The 21,521-nt window shown below is 35.2% G+C and overlaps 1 protein-coding gene and 1 long non-coding RNA gene across 3 annotated transcripts in view; one reads left to right on the forward strand and one right to left on the reverse strand.

Annotated features, from left to right (window-relative positions):
* Window positions 1–21,521, reverse strand: part of LOC141375626 (uncharacterized) — a 460,251-nt gene that overhangs the window by 134,193 nt on the left and 304,537 nt on the right. The window lies entirely within an intron of this gene.
* ajap1 (adherens junctions associated protein 1) overlaps window positions 1–21,521 on the forward strand; it is an 85,399-nt gene that overhangs the window by 41,194 nt on the left and 22,684 nt on the right. Inside the window, exon 2 of the mRNA XM_087264580.1 lies at window positions 380–1,101. Coding sequence (XP_087120706.1) covers window positions 380–1,101 — 722 coding nt within the window. The remainder of the gene's footprint in view (window positions 1–379; window positions 1,102–21,521) is intronic.

Genomic DNA, 21,521 nt, shown 5'->3' on the forward strand with positions numbered 1-21,521 from the left:
AACAAAGTAATTGAAAAGTGTGAAGTCTTTGGGAGTAAATGTCTTTGAAAATAACATTGAAGTGTGCTTTCAGCATCTAGCTGTTAAGGGGGAATCACACATCTAATTAATATTGGAGTTCAATTTATGAGAACTTAGTGAGTCACAAAGCAGAACGAAGCCTAGAGCGAAAATCGCTAGACTGGAAAATGGTGCTGGAAATAAGGACATTACAAATAGTGCCGTAAAGCAGGATATACTGTAGTCAGTCCTTGAAAGATCTGATGAGAGTCTTTTAGCTGAAGAAGTTGTGTATACGTTTCGTTGAGCATGCATAAAACACAAACTCCATATTCTCCAGTGTTGCTGATTCCTCTCTGTCTATTTCTTTCCTCTCCAGTTCTTTGGTTGCTTGGAGACCTGGAGGAATTCTGGGATGTAGAATGTGGATCCTCTTCATCCTTGTCCATCTCACAATGGATCTGTCTCTGTGTGCACCACCACGCCAGGGGCTCACCCTCAAACTACTGCCCAGATCAGTGCCCCGCCAGCAGCTGCATCCTTTGTCCACTCTGACTGGCCAGCACTTGAGGACTCTGGGGGTCTTGCATCGTGTTCTTCCCCCTCCCCTGCCATCAGTAGGCAACCACGGGGAGCAGGGAGGCACCAAACTGTTAGGGCGGAAAAGCCGCCGGTCAATTCAGAAACGGCAACTTTGTACGAAGTGCGAATTGACCCCCTCCGACAAAGGGAAGTCGGTAACTTTAGCAGAGGGGAGTAAATCTGATGTAAATCAGCATTTATCTCGCTCACGGAGGCAGCTGAAAGGGGACAGCTATGACTCCCTGGAGGGGAGGACCACCACAGTGGCGGGATTTATTGACTGGGGTCCTACAGGGGCTGACGAGGGGATTGAGGAGGAGGCAAAGGTGACCCCGAATGCCACCGTTACCTCTTTAGCTCCCTCCACCACCACAGTTACCATAACTAGCACTACCACACGCAGCCCCCAAAGGACGTATGCGGTAATTACAACCGCGCATCCTAAGAGGCACAGCACCACACAGCCAAGCAACTCCAGAGTGACTGCCAAACCACCGAAACCTTTTGGGGACACACCAGGTAGGGCATAAATCTGAAACACTTTTTTCCATGTTCCTTTTCTTATGTAAAGGGTGTAAAGCTTGCTCACATCAAAAACTTAAACCAAGGCAGGGTTTGATTCTGATGATGTGATTCATAATCCTTTCCCTCCATAGTGGGAGTTTCAAAGAGGTGGTTGGGTTTGATTCTGAAGGTGTCACCCCTACAATACATCTTAATCCTCCTAATTGCTTCATAGTGGGAGCTTTGAAGAGGTGAAGGATGTACAGCATTGGACCAAAAAAAGGGGAATGCAGTTTTGTGTCATCTTGCATCACAAATTATTCATGCGCAAATAGTCATGGGAAATAGAATCATCCATCAGTTGTACCTTTCCAATTCCTACCTTCTGAAGGGCCCTTGAAGTGGCCAGATTTGAGCACTTTAATTTGGATTGATCATTCAATACGGCAGCTATGATTGTCCCATATTGAACACTAATTTGCTTCAATACTAACATTTCATTTATTATAAGCACGCTATTCAGCTGTACCATATGATGCTCTAAAAGCTCCTAGGATGGATTTTGATTGGCTGTCATGTTCATTTTGGGTGTCACCGAATTCAATTGATTTTTAAATGTCTTTGTTGTTATAGCCTTTGTAAGTTGGCATTAAGATACTTCATCAGCTTATGTTTGATCATGTATTTCAAATTCTGCAAATTCTAAGGTGGTGAAATGCACAGAGATATTTTCAGGGGCCGTTGAGGCAGTTTAAGGTTATTCGTGAATATGGCACAGAGGTCTTCGGGTCTTAAACCACAATGCAGTGCATCAAAAACACTGTGTGGGTTGTTTGGAAAACCGAGGGTGGGAAATACTCACGAAGCTGTAATTGGCACACAACTGCCTAGTATTTTACAGCAAAGAAGGTGGTTAAATTGTCAAAGGGCCAACAGCGTGCATCTAGCTAGCTTTTTTGGTCAAAAATATTGGCTTACTCTTAAAAATCTTCTGTGAAAAAACATCAGCTGCTGTGTAAATATGAAAAGAAGCCAGCAAATATGGAATGACATAGCACAGTGTATTGGTCTCAAAAGTTTGGTTTATATGATGTTATGGAAAAGTGGTGATGAATAGAGCTCTGCCGTTTTGAAAGTTTTGAAAGTGGTGTTATTTCAGAGAGCTTTTCAAGAAGGCCTGTAAAACAAAGAAGAGATGGCAATACATTATTTGCTTTATTTCAGTTTCAATGTGAATCGAGAAATAAGAAATTAATAATTAATAAGAATGACATGTAATCCACCTGTTCTACTGCACCTAAACCGCTCTGAGCTAGGAATGAATGATGATTCTTTGCGTGGGTGTCGGTTGCTCTAACAAGGAGGCTTAAGACCATGGCCTCTAACGTCTGTCACTACAGCACCATTAGAGGTCAGTGGAGTGATGTTTAGCTCCACTTCGCTAGCTGGCCTTTGTTACACTCACCCCCCTTTCCCTCACTCCCATCTCAGATAAAACCCCCACATGTAACCCTTGGGTCCCACTGCACCCAACCCAGTCTGAGCTGGAATCGAACCAGCGATTCTTTGTATAGGAGTCGGTTGCTCTAACAGAAGGCTAAAGACCATGGCCTCAAGAGTCTGTAGCTAAAGCACCTTTTGAGGTCAGAAGGGTAAGGTTTACCCGCATAGCACTTCACTAGCTGGCCTCTGTTACATACCGTACATATTGTGTGTACATTTTATAAAATATATTTTAAATAAACCATACAGTTAAAATGTTCATTTTATTTTAATTCTTTCTGACAGTTTTTGGTTTCTAGTTCATGGATTTGGTGATCCATAAAATGCAAGCCAATGGCTATCAGCCCTTTGAAAGTTAAGAAAAAAAAAACATATACAGGAGAAACTAAATGATGGGCGCTGTTTATATTTTGAGGATTTATGAAAACTAAAATTTTTGTTTATACAAGACTGAACATTATTACGAACCTAATAACATTAACTCTGCAGATTCTCCCAATTGATCTTATCCCATATCATAATACATAAACAAATTGTCAGGTTGATGGGTATTAATTTAGTTTTGCCTGTATATATGATTTGATTCTCAACGTTAGGCCTGTCAAATATCTATTTTTCCTTCTACGGTATATTAGACCAAAGTATAATGCGATAAGTGATATTACTGTCATTTTATGCCACTGATTTTATAATGCCAGAATAACAATATAATAGCATCATAATGCAAGTACACCCTTTCAAAGAACATAATATTTCATTCTTAAGAATATATCCTTTTATTTTATATATAATATATAATTAATTGTACTTATTTTAACAATTTAATAATTAGGCATCAGAATCAGAATGTAAAAACGTAACATCTTAAACAAATAAATAATAATAATAATAATAAATGTTAACACAAATCTGCAGAAACTAGAAAAAAGTACCAGATCTATTTTAATTTGTTAGAAACTCACATGAAAATAAGTAATTTATAGTAAATACTATAGTGTTTTTTAAGCATACTGACACTGACACCTCTGACAGAGTTAAAATGTTGCTGATTTGTTTTTTTTTTTGTGTGTGTGTGTGTACGGGCGATATATATTGCATCACCAAAATGACTGAGGTCATGGTCATGTGTTATGCAATAAGTCGCTATATTAATTATTGTGACAGGCCTACTCAACGTACTAAAACTTTTTTTGAATCACCATCGCTTCAGCTAAGAAACCAGCAAATCTCTGTTTGAATGAACTGTCCCCAAATGCATAGCAACGATCACACCTTGTCTGCTAAGTAAACACTGTAATCCTTATATGCTGTATCTTTTTGTTTTTCTCTAAAGCTTTCACAATGTGTTGCTGCCTTTGAAGCCTGAAAGTGGCTTTAGTTAGCAAAAATGTTGCCTATTTAGCCATTAAATGACTGGGTACAGAAGCTTCATGATGGTTTTAATACGCCTCTACTGTCACATTTATCATCTTTGGCTCAGTTGCATAATCTAGGCTGGATATCATGTTGGTGTTTGACAGAGTAGCCTACATATGGCAAGCTTAGTGTCTGTCAGTTGTGTTTGTGTATCCTGCCGAGATTATTCTATTCTCTGTCCTAGAAGGATGATGACTGACATTAGCTCTCATGTTTGCCATTAGGCTGCAATCTGTGCTGTGTGCTTGGTTTTGCATAGTATTAGGCTAGTCATCCACTCAATGCAAACTCCTCTGGGCAGAGCAACTATTGTGCTCTACAAATCTGTGGGAAAAAAAGGGGGAATGTCTTGACACTCTCTACAAACTGGCTTGACACTATCTGTGTACGCCATGCATTGAGATCTGTTATAGCTTGCAAAGTTTAACGCACAATTAAGTTTCCACAAGAGCCTGGTTCAGTGGCAGACCTAATAAAAAACAGATAGCATGACCCCTAAAACCGACACATTGATGATTTGCAGAAAAGAAGATGTTTTAATCCTCTAAGTCTACACTACGGATCTGCAGCACTGTGAAGTTATTAATCTTCAAGTTTTTGCACATTAGCATGTCATAGATTACATTAGCTGCGAAGGATATTAACAATAAAGACTCCCATAAAATTAGATTCATGGTGAGTAATATATGAGCGAGAGCAATTTTACGAGTCCCCTGAATGGAAACATACATACGTCCATGCATGTCGAATTATGGTTCAGCACAAAGGTCAAACTCCAATCAAATGTCACGGCCTCATTAACTGTGGGAATGATTAGCAGAATGAAGTCAATCTGGAGTGACGACAGCAGCGTCATTGCATCTAAAGGCCAGTGCAAGGTTTCCCTTAATCTCTAAAGTGCTGGTCTAATAATCCTCTCTGCCTTTTCCCTTCTTCATTGCTTCTGATCTTTAGAAAGGCTACGCAAAAGATCAATCGACTCAAACTGACAGTAGTCCACAGCCACACAGTCTAACAGCTGTAGAGGAGAATTGTAGGTTAGCATCAAATCTGAGTACCATACTGTATATATATATATATATATATATATATATATATATATATATATATATATATATATATATATATATATATATATATATATATACTGTATACACTTTTACATATACATATATACTGTATACACTTTTTGTAAAGGGTTAGTTCACCCAAAAATGTCAACATTTTAAAATGACATTTAAGATGTCAACATTTAAGCCCCATTCACACACAGGCCCGTAGCCAGCCTGGTGAAAGAGGTGGTTCTTTTTTTCTCAAAAAGTGGACCTTTTTGCTGTTATACGCCTCAGTTTTTATTTAACTATAAGATTTAAATACTGCATTTTAGTGACTTTTTTGCTGTAGTTTAGCTTTTAGTTTTACTTTTTTGCTTTAGTGAAGGATTAGCACCTTTTGCTGTGAAGTGACACCTGATGGCTGAGAACTCCGCTTGCCATTAAAGCCTTTGTCGGACAGTTATTAAAAAAATATTGTCAAAAATAGGGAAAAGAAGGTCATGTACTGGACAAGTCAATAAACATACAGGACGTCCCGGCTAATGCGGCGAGTTAGCCTATGGATAGATTTTCATCTGTTAGGAAGTTAGTAACTTTTGCCTTAACGTTACCCTTGTTGGCAGTGTTTTTGAACATATGTTCAATATTTTGGGATAATGACGCCGCTGCCTGCCTTTTCTGCCTTGCTCTTTTCGACCAACACCGTTACTCAGTATCCTTGTCGCATCAAAGATTCAAATATTACCACTCAGTGGGTTATGTCACAAGACTCGCGTCACATTATTGTGGCTTCTAGGCTTTTTTGGATTCAAATCACTGGCCAGAGCAATTTAAAATTACACTTTATTACAATATATATTAAATATAAATATATTATATTAATTATATAATAAATATATTACATAATATTAAATTACATAATTATAATAATTAAAGGGACAAATTCTGGACCTTTTGGCCGTGGGGGGTGGTTCGTTCGAACCACCCGAACCCCCCCTACAGGCATGATTCACATGACATAGTTTTTATTGTTAATTATGACAGTCACTGTGTCAAGTTATTATGGAAGAGATCATGTGCTCCTATTGGTCAATGTCACCCATGTGATGGACAACTCTGGCTATTCATGGACAACGGGTAAAAAATGATACACGATAGACTTTCTGGGTTGACGTTGTGAAGATTATAAGACATAGCATAGGATGTCATGAACTATGACATTACATGAGAAGAAATTATTTTTCATCTGTCATTTACAAATCCACATGACACCCTACAGCAGGGGTTCTCAATGTCTACATTAAAAGGTCCAAATCTAAATTTTTCCTAAGGTCAAAGGTCAGGTCAAAACATTACTTGTCTTTAATAGACATCCATAAACTGCATCACAACCCTGCAGGCACAGGACATCAACATGACTTCATGTTGACATTCCACCAGAACATACTGCAATATCGTGGGGACTTTGGATTTCGTTTGGAAATGAAAATCGGGTTGACGTCAGAACCCAGTGTCCAATGTCCAACATAAAACCAACCTAAAATCAACCAAATATCAAAGTCCAATCATGTTACACCTTGACATTGTGTGGATGTTACCACTATGACATCTTTCGGACGTTTCCAACAAAACCTAAAATCAACCAAATAACAACACAATTTGACGATGTTATTGGATGTCAAAATAACATTGTCTTTAGACGCTGTCTAGACATTGAATTTTAGTCACCTGACGTCATGACCTAAATCTAAACTAATATTGACGTCTTATTATGTGCCTGCTGAGAAGTCAACACTATGTATTTTTATTTGAAGTGGCATTTGCATTGAAAACAAATTAAATACAATGCAAATGTGGCAAAATCAATAATTTAAGTAAATTTTTTGTACTTGTGTAGGCCAAAAAAAAAACAAAAAAAAAACCAAAGTATCTGGATGCAGCTGTTATGGTGCAAGCTGAGAATTCATATGTCAGAGATACAATGTCAGACACATGCACTCAATGGAGCTAGTGACATCACTGTGAGGCGTAGGGTTAGGTGTGGGCATTAAAAAGCATTGCATGCAGCTCAGATTGCAACTGCACCAGGTCTGCATCCAGACCTCTTTCCAAAAAAAAAAAAAAAAAAAAGGTGGAATATACAAAAGGTGTGTAATGAATACTTTAGGTGTAGTAGTTTTGCAGTTCTTATATCTGTATTTTGTGGATACTGCCGTTTACAATGTCTGTGTTTCGTTTCGTTTCATAGTGGCATTTCACGTTTCACTCTTTACTCCAACTCCAATTGTCTCATTACAAATCAAGCAGAATGGCTTTGTGCTAGCTTGTGGCAAAATAAACACATACTTAACTTTAAATATTTTGCTGTCGATTATATTTCGGCCGGGTATATTTTTTTAATCTTATATTTTTTCTTGCAAAAATACAAACGATTAAACAGTTGATTTACAAGGTTTATGCATTTATCATATTTAGGAAATCCACAATTTGAATCCTTTAAGCATGGTCTTGCAATATAAAATGGAGTCAGGTCCAGATTGAATACCCTCGCGGTCTAGATCCAGACCGGAGACTTGATTTCAAGAAGCCCTGCTTTACATCATGCCAATCATACTGAAATCTGTGAAAGAAATGTTGTAATCTGAACAGCACTTTAATCACCCTTGTGCTGTTCTTAATGTTGACATATTAAAAGGATAGTCTGTTCTCATTTACTTATACCCTACACTTCTTTCAAACCTTTATGGGTTTCTTTATTCTGTTAAACACAGAGAAGATATTTTGAGAAATACTGGAAACCTGTAACCATTGACTTTCATGGTGTTTGTTTGTTCAGCTTTCTTCAAAATATCTTATTTTGTATTCAAATGAATAAAAAAGTCAAACAAGTTTGGAACAAATGAACAGAGAAAAAATGATGACAGAATATTCTGAATTGAGAAGTTAAAATCTCAACTATTCAGACAAGGCCAGCAGAAAAAAAAAATCCTGATCTCTAACTAAATGTGTGATGCTCACTTTACAAATATCAATAATCAGTGCTATCTTATTTAAATGTGTTGCTTTAAATAAATAATTTATTTAAACAGTGAATATATTTGATAGTTATTTTATGCTTTGTGGGAACCCCAAGGCAGTAGCTCAAGTTCATCACAACATGTGCAGTAAGCAGTTAAATCTAATATTTGCTGCTAAATTAATTTGACTGGTTGGTGTTTTTTGCTCCTGCGTGCTGAAGCAAGTGTAATGGCTCAGACAGACAATGCTGCTACATTTATGCATATTTTAATTATCTGGTGAATAGTAAGAATACCGGTGTTAATTGCAGTTTTAATATAACTAAGGCGTGAAAATTGAATAATTTGTTTGCTGCACACAGTGTGTATCCCTCTTTTAATAGCTATTTTGGCATAAGGGGAAACAGGAAAAGTCACTTGTCAGTGATTTCAACAAACAACAAGCAATCTGAGAATAATAAAGGGAACAGTGTATGCCCCTTTTCACCTTTGGTGATACACCAAATACACCACAGACCCTTTATTATAGTTGGTCAATTTATTCTCTTATTGTGCTTGAGCAAAAACAGACTGTAGTTGAGCATATCTCTTTAAATGCAAATGAGCTGATGTATTGAAGAGGAAGGCGGAGCTTTTACATTTGGTTCTGACAAAAACAACAAAAAAAGTAAATCTCATGCAGCTAAAATGGCAGAAATTTCTTAGAATGTGTGCTGGAATCACGCCTTACATGATTGTACATGAGTCAAACGCTTATGTAGAGGAAGAGGTTATGCACTTGAGTATTTGTACTGCCACTTAATAACCCTTTACTCACATTCTTCTGCATGTTTCCCTCCAGATCGAAATTCAACCACTTTGCTTAAACAAAAACAAAATTATGCTGCTATATGTAGATACTTATTAAGGTGTGATGATGTTATAATAAGATCTCCTTTTTATGTCATTAGTGGAGCAAAACAGGAATGAGTTGTTTTTCCTTTTTCTTGCAGTGAAAGTCTTACTAAGACAAAGTTACGGCTTGTTCTTTTTTATGTTTTCCGGGTTAGTAGATACACTGGGGACCTAAGCGTAGCACTTAAGGAAAGACACTGCAGGTGAATGGGTAAAATTGAACTAGTTGGGCATCTCTTTTCATTCATTCATTTATTTTCTTTCCCGCTCAGTTGCTTTATTATCTGGGGTCACCACAGAGGAATGAACCACCAACTTATCCAGCATATGTTTTACACAGCGAATGTCCTTCCAGCTGCAACCTATTACTGGGAAAAAACCTTACACATTCATTCACACACATACACCATGGACAGTTTAGCCTACCTAATTCATCTGTACTGCATGTCTTTGGACTTGTGAGGGAAACCAGAGCACCCGGAGAAAACCCACACAAACGCAGGGAGAACATGCAAACTCCACACAGAAATGCCAACTGACTCGAACCAGCGACCTTCTTGCTGTGAGGCGATATTATTATTGAATGGACTATATCAAAGAAGGAGATCCGCAAAAAATGATTTGGCCAAAAATATTATCAATTTTACTGGCAAAATATTGCAAGGCTATCAGCCAATCAGATTCAAGAACCAGACAGAACTGTTGTATATGACACAAGAAACAAGTTTATTTTAAATGTTTTCTTTTTATTGGATAAAAAAATTAAATATATATTACCAAGTTTCTGTTTAACGGAGATAAGATTTCTTCAACACATTTCTAAACATAATAGTTTTAATTACTTATTTCTGATAACTGATTTATTTTATTGTTGCCATAATTAAAGTAAATAATATTTGACTAGATATTTTTCAAGAAACTTCTATACAGCTTAAAGTGACATTTAAAGGCTTAACTAGGTTAATTAGGTAACCTAGCAGGCTAGGGTAATTAGGCAACTTATTGTATAACAAGGGTTTAAAATAGCTAAAATATAGCTAAAATTGGCTAATAATTTTGAACTTAAAAGCATTTAAAAAAAAATTAAAACTGCTTTTATTTTAGCCAAAATAAAACAAATGAGACTTTCTTTAGAAGAAAAAAATATTATCAGACATACTGTGAAATTTCCCTGCTCTGTTAAACATAATTTGGGGAATATTTAAAAAAAATAAAAAAATAAAGGGTGGGTAATAATTAATTCTGACTTCAACTGTATATGAAAAGTGTAAAAGTGTATATACCCTTAATATATTAAGTTTCCCTCTTAAAAATAAAAAAAATGTTAAGATAAATAGAAAAAAATGAGTAGGTTGATAAGCGGATCCCTGGTATATACAATTCTATACCCTGTACTGTGCTTTCCAACATCAAATGTCTCTTGAAGGTGTTATAAATGCATATCTGGGATGTGAGTGCATTATATATAGCATTTTATATACTGTAAAGCTGCCTTGGAATGTCTTTCATATATGGTATCAAAGTGAGTGGTACAGTATGTATTGCCCTTAAGGCATACCATAATCATCCATCTCTGTCTAGCTACACCCCAAACCTGTCTGATGAAACAAAACAGCCATCAAGGTGAAATCCCTCCACCTCCTCATTCAGCGAGTAAATTTAGCCCCTCGCAAACACGTGCACCAGAACTAAACTGCTTCTGACATGCAAAGTAATGGGGGGAAAATAAGCAGTGGGCTGTGAATACCAAACACCAGCATTAGACACACGCACACACACGAACACACAAGCTGGAGTTGATGTCATGGAGGTCAGTGTTACTCTTTACATGCCTGATTAAAATCCAGGACACCAACAGCTTTACTCCTGCCATTGTCGAGCTGTTGATAGTTTACTGTTGTTGAATTTATTTTAATTTGTAAATTTTTTTTATTAGGGGTATTAAAGGGAGAGTTCAGCTTCAAAAAACCGGTTAAACAACCAAAACAAAAATGTTAACAATATTTTACATTTTAAACACTGTAAAAAAATGTTTGTTGTGTTACAAAATAAAATAGTCTGTATGACTGATTTTAGTTGAGATGACTAAAAAGTTCATTTGACTCAACAAACAAATATTAAGGCAGAATTTTTTTTTTTTTACAGTGTACCATATTTTTAAAAAAAATGAAGAGTTCAAATGCAAAAACCTTTAAGTGCCGTCTGAAATTGTCCTCTAAAATGAGCATTTTTATCTGGCTGCAATGTTTATGTTCAGTAATATCACTTTTATGGCAAAGAATAAGTCCTTTTCCTGGTCTTTATAGTATAATATCTCAACATAAACAAAAGAGGCTGAGAAATATGTTCATTTTTGATGGAAATTTCAGATGGCACTTTTTAGGAAGGCCAGTGTGGAGTCATTACAGTAATCTACCCTTGTGTTGATAAAAGCATAAACAAGTTTCTCTAAGTCCTCACTGGAAACCAAGCATCTAATTCTTGTAATCAAATCAAATCAAATCACTTTTATTGTCACATCATCAACAGCACGTGTGCTATGATGAGTGAAAAGCTTAGGTGCTGGCTCCAGACAGTACAAAATGCAGAAAGTGCAAAAACAGTTTTTGAGATGAAAGGATGCTGATATACTAACTACTTTGACATGACTAGTGAAATTCAGATCTGACTCCAGAGTCACACCAAGATTCTTGACCTTAATTTCTGTTGTTTGAGCGTTAGAGCCAAGAGGTACGCATTAACCTTGAGAACGGTACCTCTGTTCCCAAATGCAATGACTTCAGTTTTCTCTTTGTTTAACTGAAGAACATTTTGGCACATCCAACTGTTAATTTCATCAATGCATTGGCAGAGGGTGTGAATGGGGCTGTTATCATTAGGCAATAAGGCTAAGTATATATATATATATATATATATATATATATATATATATATATATATATATATATATATATATATATATATATATATATATATAGCAAGGTAATTTTACAGCATGTCTGAAATTTATTTATTTAATATTTTCTAGAGAAGAGTCTTATTTGTTTTATTTCGGCTAGAATAAAAGCTGTTTTTAATTTTTTTAAGCACCATTTTAAGGACAAAATTATAAGCCTCTTTAAGCTATTTTTTTTCGATAATCTACAGAACAAACCATCATTGTACAATAAACGCCCTAATTACCCCAACCTGCCTAGTTAACCTAATTAGTTAAGCCTTTAAATGTCACTTTAATCTGAATAGAAGTGTCCTGAAAAATATCTAGTACAATATTATTTACTGTCACCATGGCCAAGATAAAATAAATCAGTTATTAGAAATGAGTTATTAAAACTATTATGTTTAAAAATGTGTTGAAAAGACCTTCTCTTCATTAAACAGAAATTGGGGGAAAAAATCAGAAAATTCAGGGGGACTAATAATTCTGACTTCAACTGTAAAACAGCTGTACTTTCCATCCACTTTCCTAATATAAAATCAGCAACTTGGGACAAAATACCAGTAAAGTTTTATAAGGGGGAAAAATCATACAAATACAAAAAACAAGTATATGATGGCCATTATAATATTTTAAATGAAATATTCCTTCAAGTTTCCTTTAATAGCGAGCATCCAACACAGCCTAGAAACCTTTCACTAAGTTTAATGATGAACTATATCAGGCTTTTCCCCAAGGACCATTGCATCGCAACCCAGTGCAATGCATCAATTACAAGCTTCTTCTCTCCATCCGCTCACTGCTGACTAGACTATATTTCAGAGTCACGTATCAGTCCTGCTGGTGACAGCCTTGACTTTGCGGGTCTGTTGATACAGCAAGGAAGATTTTTATCACCGAAGAGCAAACATGATTCAGCTGTTTACCCATCAGTCTGTGTGTGTGTGTGTGTGTGTGTGTATGTGCACATATATTTGTCCATGTGTGCTTTCAGACGGGTCAAGGATTGGCTTCTTGTTAGCCCCTTCTGGTAAAAACCATAAATTACAAAAAGCATTTTTTTCTTCCATTGATGCAAGTAGCTTTGAAGTTTATAATAAATAAAAAATAAGCAATATTTTTTATCACAAACTATTTTTATATTTTTGTTTTTTTATTTATTTGTTTGTTAAAAAATATAATAAATTAGATTTATTTTTTATTTTGTATTTATTGATGAAGTAATTTATGATAATAATAATAATAATAATAATAATAATAATAATAATAATAATAATAATAATAATAGTACAATTCATAATAATAATAATAATTATTATTATTATTATTACTATTATTATTATTATTATTATTATTATTATTTATTTGTTAGTTCATTTTTACATCCAGGGGTTATGTCGTGTTTCTTATATATTTTTTTTCCAGTTTTTAATTACTACAAATTTTAATCAATTAATTTTTAGTTTTTTTTTTACATCCAGGGGTTATATCGTGTTTCTTTTTTTCTTCAGTTTTTAATTAATAAACATTATAATTAATTCATTTTATTTATTTATTTTTTTTTTAAAGAAGGTAAAAAAGATGGTAAATTACAGTATATGCAAGCACTCATGATCACAGTGGCCGGATATCTAATCTCATGCTTCCATGCTTTCTATTCACAAGTGATTAACGCAAACCGGAAAGGATTTCTTTTTAATGCATACCTGAGTTAGTGTATGGGTGTGTGTGTGTTTCCTTTGTTGCCATCTATAGATTCTAGAATTACCATGAAGATCACAGAAGGAGGCATCAGATTAACGATGTGCGCGAGTTGATTAAAATGCCGTACAGTCCTGCTGCTCAGCCCTCAGAGCTCGTTATCACCTCCCCAGGCTCAAAGGTTAATTGAACATTTAATACGGAAAAGACAAAATTATGCATTTCTCCAAGCCGGACTGTGCTTAAAAGTTAATGGTTGGAAAAAGACTTTTTTTTAGTTAATTTAGTGAAATTATGTTGTGACATCTTAATAACTTCTAATAACGCTGTGCCCAATGAAGTGTGCTCAATGGTAACATAGAAATTATAATAATTACTGGAGAGCTGGAAATATCATTTCCATAATCCACTCAAATGCAAACTCCCATCTAAACCTACTTCTGGAGAAAAACAACAGTGAAATCTGACCTGGTTGAGTTATGGGTGAATGTTGAAACGTAACAATAAAATAACATGAACATTGTTTAGGAGTCTTACTTTTGAAAAAAGTTAAGTGTTACATTATTTTCTGTATATACTGTATTAGGGCTGCACAATATTGGAAAAATCTGACATTGCAATATTTTGTTTGTCTGCGATATTTATTGCGATATGAATATAATTATGTCACCAGATGACTTGAATAGCTCAATTTGGAACTCATTATTTCATATAAATTGTGATGATTTCATAGGCTTTTTTGTGAGCATGTTGCTGACTACAGCTACTGAATACATTGAATAATCAAATGTACAGTAAACAAATAAAACTGAAGTCTTAATTGTATAGATTTCTTATACACAAATTATTTTTAAGATTTTCATACAGTCATGAGTGTGTGTGTGTTTGTGAGAATGTATGGGTGTTTCCCAGTACTGCGTTGCAGCTGGAAGGGCATTTGCTGTTTAAAACATATGCTGGATAAGTTGGCAGTTTATTCTGCTGTGGTGACCCCTGATGAATAAAGTGAGCCCCGATGAATAAAGTTCAGTCAAGTTAAACTTAGATATATAAACTGTAAGTTGTCAACACGTTCAATACAGGTAAGTTAACTTAAAATATTAAGTTGTAATAACTAATTGGTGCAATCATTTTTTAGAGTGTAATAGCATTAAGCAATATCTAAGTGTGAACTCTTGAAACACTTAAAGTACTTGCAATTCCCAAACGTTTCTGAACTTTGCTTTTCTACATCATTAAGGCAGAGATATATGTTTAATTTGTCAGTAAACGCTTTAAAATGTTATATGCATAACTTAATTAAAAAGGTTTAAATGTAACCTAATGTGATTAGAACATTGTAACACCAAATCCGAATTTAAGAAAGAGGCGAATTTCTGCGTGGTGGTGCAATGAAACTAAATAATTGATGTGTTTGCCATGAAAGAGGGGAAATCACCTCAATCACATCTTCCTCGCAAGTTCAAAAAGATCAACTCCAGTGGAAAATGTGTGTGAGGTGAAAAACGCAATTGCAAGTGATGCAATTACCAGTCCACAATATAAACACACAGAAGATAAAGTAATAAATTGAAAGAACCAAAAAATAAAAGACATTTGCGGTGTGCTTGGATAAACATATTCACAATATGAGTGTATTTTTATCAGTTGAGAACTTGCCGAAGAGCTTATAAAAAGACTAAAGGTGTCTAACAGAGCCAAAAATTCATCCGTCACACACACTAAAGAAGATCTGCTTTAAAGAGATGTGTTTCTGATGACTTTATTCAACTGTAAACTTGTGACATCTCTTGCTCTTGGTTTGTTTAGATGTCTTTGGTTTGTTCATATCTCAGTCAAACTGCACCAGAGGTTGTTTGAGATATAAACTTGCAAATGCGAGTAATAAAGTCACATTTTGAAGGGAAAAAAAGACCAAAAAAGAAGGGAAAAATATAAAAAAGTCTTTCTTTTAAATGCAAGTTAATATTTATGAAATAAAGTTATTATATTTCACATCTCTAACTTTAAAACGCCATTGCAAGTTGATATCTCACAGTTTGGTGAAAAAAAGGTTATATATATATATATATATATATATATATATATATATATATATATATATATATATATATATATATATATATATATATATATATATATATGTATACATTAGGGGTGTAACGGATTGCAATAACTTAATCTTGTAGGTCAATTAAACATTTATAACAATTGCAGAGAGTCCTCACATGTATGAAAGCATTTTGGCTTCCTTGTAAAATATAATTATGACAGAATAGTTGTGGTGGGACTTACCTAAATGATTTCTTAGGTTAGTGTTAGTGTCTTAGGTAGTGATTTCTGTCACAGTTTGTTTAGTTTATTAATGCATTTATTATAGTTTATTAAACATTAATGCATTCAGTGTAAAGCTGACAATTAAACATTAAAAGATAGTGATCCTAATTCAAACCAGTGCAACATGAATGATAAATGATCATGATTTGCAAATGTTTATTAATCCTTCGAAGCGCTGTATTCAAATCTGCATTTGATCGAGAGAGATTCAGTTTTTTACACATTTTCAGTTAGTTACAAACAATTAAATAACACAGAAGTACTGGAAGAACAGTTTATAGTTCACATATTAACACTTATGTTTATGATGAAGATTTACATTACCGTTTAATAGAACTTGACGTTGTAGCAGTTACATTGTGTAACCAATTGGGTGGCGACAAACAACTATTGAAATAATGTCACTGAATAGGTCATAAGTTTAGTGTGAATTGTTGAATCATTAATTGAAAAATAAATATGATCTGTTGTACAGGATGTTAGATTTCTATATTTAGCATTATTAACAACATTAGCAAAGATATTTTTTGTATTGAATATTTTCTTTTTTTTTCAGCTGTTTTTTTTCTTGACTTTTATTTTTATTAAAATTACAGGTTCTAATTTCTGTTTGTTAAAACCAATGTGTTTTGCAGTAATATTTTTGAATAAATGCAAAGCAAATGACATTTGTCCTATTTTTGCTGATCTAAAAACTGGACCAATCCATGACTCAAAAAAACGTAGTGTGATCCGAACCATGAGATTTGTGATCTGTTACATCACTAATACATATATTATTAAATATAGTCAGTTGGAGAAATGGCCTTTCATATATACAAGCACAAACAGCTACATAACAGACTAAAGAAGAAAAGTATGACCTTGAATGTCAGCTGTAGCAGGAGAAGCTTTGTAAATGTTTTCAGGTTCACTCGCTTTCAGTTTAGTGTGTTCCAGTTTTATTAAAAGGTAATATATTCCTTGTCGAAGGTGGGCTAAATTTACTCACACACTGAAAAAATTGTTGCATGCAAATCTGTAGCAAGCGATTTATTTGTGTTGAATTAAAAACCAACAAATTAAATTTAATAAAGTTCAACTAAATTTGTTGGTTTTAATTCAGCCCAAATAAATAGTTTACAACCACTTAACGTAATAAAAATTGAGTAAATCAAAGGAATCATCTTTGAATATTTTTTTAGTGCATATACCTTTAGGGAGCGTCTTATGCCTGCATTGCAATACAAGCACTATACAAAGGAGGAGTTGTCTTTTTTTATTTGTATTTTTTACATTTTTCATTTAATAGGACTGTTCAGTTTCATGAGGTAAACCGTTTTAAGACGTGATAAGCTCACCAGGACTGCTCTGACAGACAGCAGTGAAGTAGTTCCATCTAAGACAACTTCATTATCTGTTAAGTAATACAATCACAGCGTCTACTTTGACCACCTCTCGCTCCTGCACTGTACAGAGCGATTGAATTATGCAGGGAAGCCTTTGACACCGGGAAAAGGCATTTAGAATAATTGCCTTTGATGCCCCTTGTCTTTCGTTTTCCTCTCCATTTCTCTTTGCCTTCCCCGCAGTAAAGCTTTGGAAATGCTGGAGCTCAGTGGAAGTCAAGTGAGATTGACATCTTGACATGTGCGTTAATTGGCAATCGTGAGCCATCAGCAGGTGCAATGAGAGTTTCCCCAGCGTTCAGGTGGGGTTTGTGGGAGGACAACAAACGGAGCAAAGGGGGGGAGAAGGTTAACACCTGGGGGAGGAGAGACCTCCCCTACAGATCCAATGCATTCCAAATTAGAGCTGGATGGTTGCCGGTTGTCGGTTGGTTGGCAAAGATTTTCATCAAGGCCGTTTCCACAAATGAATGAGAGAGAGCCACTCAGCAGGACTCTGAGAACAGAAAGCTGATGCAATCAAACGTAAATGTGGCTAAATTCACAAAGAGCAAAAGGATGTGACTGATGGAGATTTAGTCGGTCTCACTGGTCTGCGAGAGGAGAACTGGTGCAGAAATAACAGTTTTTGTTAAATAATATACTGAGCAAATAGGCTTTACACATGAGAAAGCCTCTGTATTGCTGTTTCTGCTATCGTCCATGAATAAGTTACAGTTTCATTCATAAGTACTGTAGAAACCTCTCATTCACATCCTTTGGTTTGGTATGCGTGCTTTTAAAACTTTTCAAGCCATAAAAATCAATAGCAATGAAGCACAAACTGTGAAACTAAATGCAGCCTGTTCCTCTGCTGAAATTGAATGCATCATTTTAATGTTGTGGCTGTTCTGTTACATCATACTTGTTTGCAATACAAAAAAGCAGACATTTTGAGGAATGTCAGGAGTATGATATATGCAAGGGTCAATTTAATGTGTTAATAAAATTAGGAAGAGAGTCGAGTATTGCTTTATTGTCATTGCACTATGTGAGGACATACAGTACAGTACTGATAAATGAAATGTTGTCGCTTGCAGGACCGCACTCTCAGAAATAAAGGTGCTAAAGCTGTCTCTGGGGCAGTATATTTTCAAAAGTAGCACATTCGTACCTTAAGGGTCCCTTTAAGGCAGTGGTCTCAAACTTCCGTCCCGCAGGCCATTTATGGCCCCCCTCCTCCTCTCTCATCTGACAGCCCGCCAAAACATATGTTTTTGAATGGCTTTCATTGTTGTGCATATAGCCACTTGTGGTTTTGCACTATATTATACCGTATTTCAGTTTTACTTTCGTTTTTCCTCAGTGTGCGTGTGATTATCTCTGGGGCTAATTTAAACGTTGAAATAAATGTGCATAAGTGCTCTAATTTTACTAAAACTCAAGGGTCCTTTTACTACTATCAGTTTTATACCATCTGTATGTTGTTGAACAAACACTTCATGGCTTACACGTTATGCTGGTGGCATAACAAATATGTAAATTCTGCTAATATTCAATTCAAATGTTCACATTTAGTAGAGTTTCCTTATATACGTATTGGGATTTCTATTAAAATGTACATTTTACTGCTGGCTGAATTGAACGTTGAAGTAAATGTGAATATATACATACTTTCCCACTTTTTCTTGACAAGAAAGAAACTGAGAAGAACAATTGCCAATAAAGTCACTTAAGTACCCAAACTGTTTCTGCTGTTCTTACGCTAGCTGTTAAACTATTGGTAAAGCTACAATTGGTATATTTCAGCAGTTGTGTGAAGCAAAAAACGTGTTTGTGACAGGTAATGCTTGAATTATAAACATCTTGTCTGTTGTCTTAAGATGAACTAATTATTACTTTTTTCTTGTACTTAAATGTTAAACAGCCCTCCTATGAATTGTCAGTCACTGAAAGGGCCCCCACCAATTTGAGTTTGAGACCCCTGCTTTAAGGTATATCATTATGTACCATTTAGGTACAACTGTGCACCTCTTAAAAAGGTACAGCCCCAGTAAGAGTGCGACGCTAAAGATATTTAACCATAAATAAACATACACCAACAGACTACAACTATAAGCTCTCTAATTAGACTGTGAATATATATACAGCTGAACTGCATACTGTGAGTAAATAGATATAGATTCATATGAATTGACATTAATTAGGTAACTATATAGTCAATAATGTAAAAATGACTCATCAATATTTATATAGTTGATTTGTGACATGCACAGACTGCACTTACGTTCAAGACATAGGAACAAAAAATTGCTATATGCCATATATAGTATGAAATGTTGCTTTTATTTCATTTTTTTAACTGTCCTACAGTCAACATATAACATTAATTGAGAAAACCAACATACTTGTTCTGAGCTAAAAGTTTAGCAACTCCCTCTCCTCAAATGGTTTTAATGCTATGACAACCAAACTTTGGCAAGACATTTAGACTTGTCTGACTCAAGTTGCTACATCTTTTCGAACAGATCTGGCTTTTGCTTTTCCCAGAAAACTCTGAACAATCCCTATGACTTAACATTGGACCAAACTTTGACACATCATAACTTTGAAAGACAAATTCTAAGAGACATGTGATCTTCCACAATTCAGGAGGCTGCCAAGCTGTGCTTTAAATCTTTATATATACACATAACTGGGGTGTAAGTTGTACCCCTGGGGTGCAAGAGTTCCCCAAATTTGCCCATTGACTTACAATAATGAAGAAACTTCCATTTAAAACATAGAGACTTCAAATTCCATTGACTTATTATTGGACCAAACTCCCCTTTACTGGCTCTTTACCTCCAACAACCTCCCTCCTCACCACCAACTACCTTGTTACCTTCACAAAGTCAACATCAAAATTTCATCAACAAACTTTAGGTTCTAGTTTTTTAATGCATCCCCATTTTGAATGAATCGAGCAAACTAGTGACTCAACTGCCCATTCATAATTAAATCAATTTGCTTCATTCTTGTGAAAACAGATTCATTCATTCAACATTCATTGATTGTGGTTGTTTAATAAATGATAATCTACTCTCTGTATAAAGCTGCGGTCACACTGAGCTTTTTCTCCCATAGACTTTCATTCATACCCACGCGAATGCGTCAGACCGGAAACGGAGGGTCATTTGTCAAGTATCGCAGGTTGCAGCGGTGCAAACTTCAAGCTTTGTGAACTCTGACCTGCGAAATCGCATCACTTGACTGCGTGAGACCAATCAAGGATCAAAATATGACCTCTCTGGACAGAAATTTAAAACATGGAGCAATCGCTCGCTTTTTTAATGTCTAATAATCTTGTTTATTCCCACACCTTCTCGCAGCGCCGTACGACAGAATTTTGCACACACAAACTCTAATGTGACCGCAGATTTAGTTAGGGTTAAATAACTTGTTACCAGCTGAAACATAATCACCAATGCAGTAATTATCCAATAGCAGGCTCTTTTATGTTTAGTTAAATGCAGGTGGTGACTCTTTTTGATTTGTTTTTTGGATGGGCAGTGTACAGTACTTTAAATACTGTTAAATTAATAGAGGGTTCAGACCTCTCAACCTAATCAACATCAAGACAATATGTGGAAAAATAAATAATACACTATACATCAATGTAAAAGCAGATAAAATGGCTAAAAAGTGCTGCATATTTCTACATTTGTTATTACAAAGATTCTTCAAATAGGACTTGATCTTAAAACTGACTTTTCCACTGCAAATCCCCATATTACAGAAAATGTATAATTGCTTTTGTAAAATGATTTAAAAATAGATTCCTAAATCCCAGACTAATCATTTTTAGCACACAGTAAAAAGGAACATTTTTAGGGGCGCACCGTCGTCATGGAAAAAATGATTTTCTGTCTCGTCATGCACTCGCTGTCTGCTCTCTCTCTTTCTCTGAGATTTCACTTATAATGAAATTACAACATTCCCATTAAAACTAAATCGACTTCTTAGATTACTGTGAAAAATTTCTGACGTTAGCGCTGGGATTTGCAGCGAACAAATTCCAAGGTGTGATTTTGGCAAGATTGGTGCGCCTGTAAAGTCAATTTAAACTTGGCGGCCGCACAGCAGCTCATTTGAAGTTTGATGGATCTGGATACTCCTGCATACAGATTCGAAGGTCCTTTTCTGTTTTCACGCTCTTGCCTTTTGA

The sequence above is a fragment of the Danio rerio genome, chromosome 8, assembly GCF_052040795.2.
Source record: "Danio rerio strain M-AB ecotype USA chromosome 8, GRCz13ab, whole genome shotgun sequence".
Classification (NCBI taxonomy): domain Eukaryota; kingdom Metazoa; phylum Chordata; class Actinopteri; order Cypriniformes; family Danionidae; genus Danio; species Danio rerio.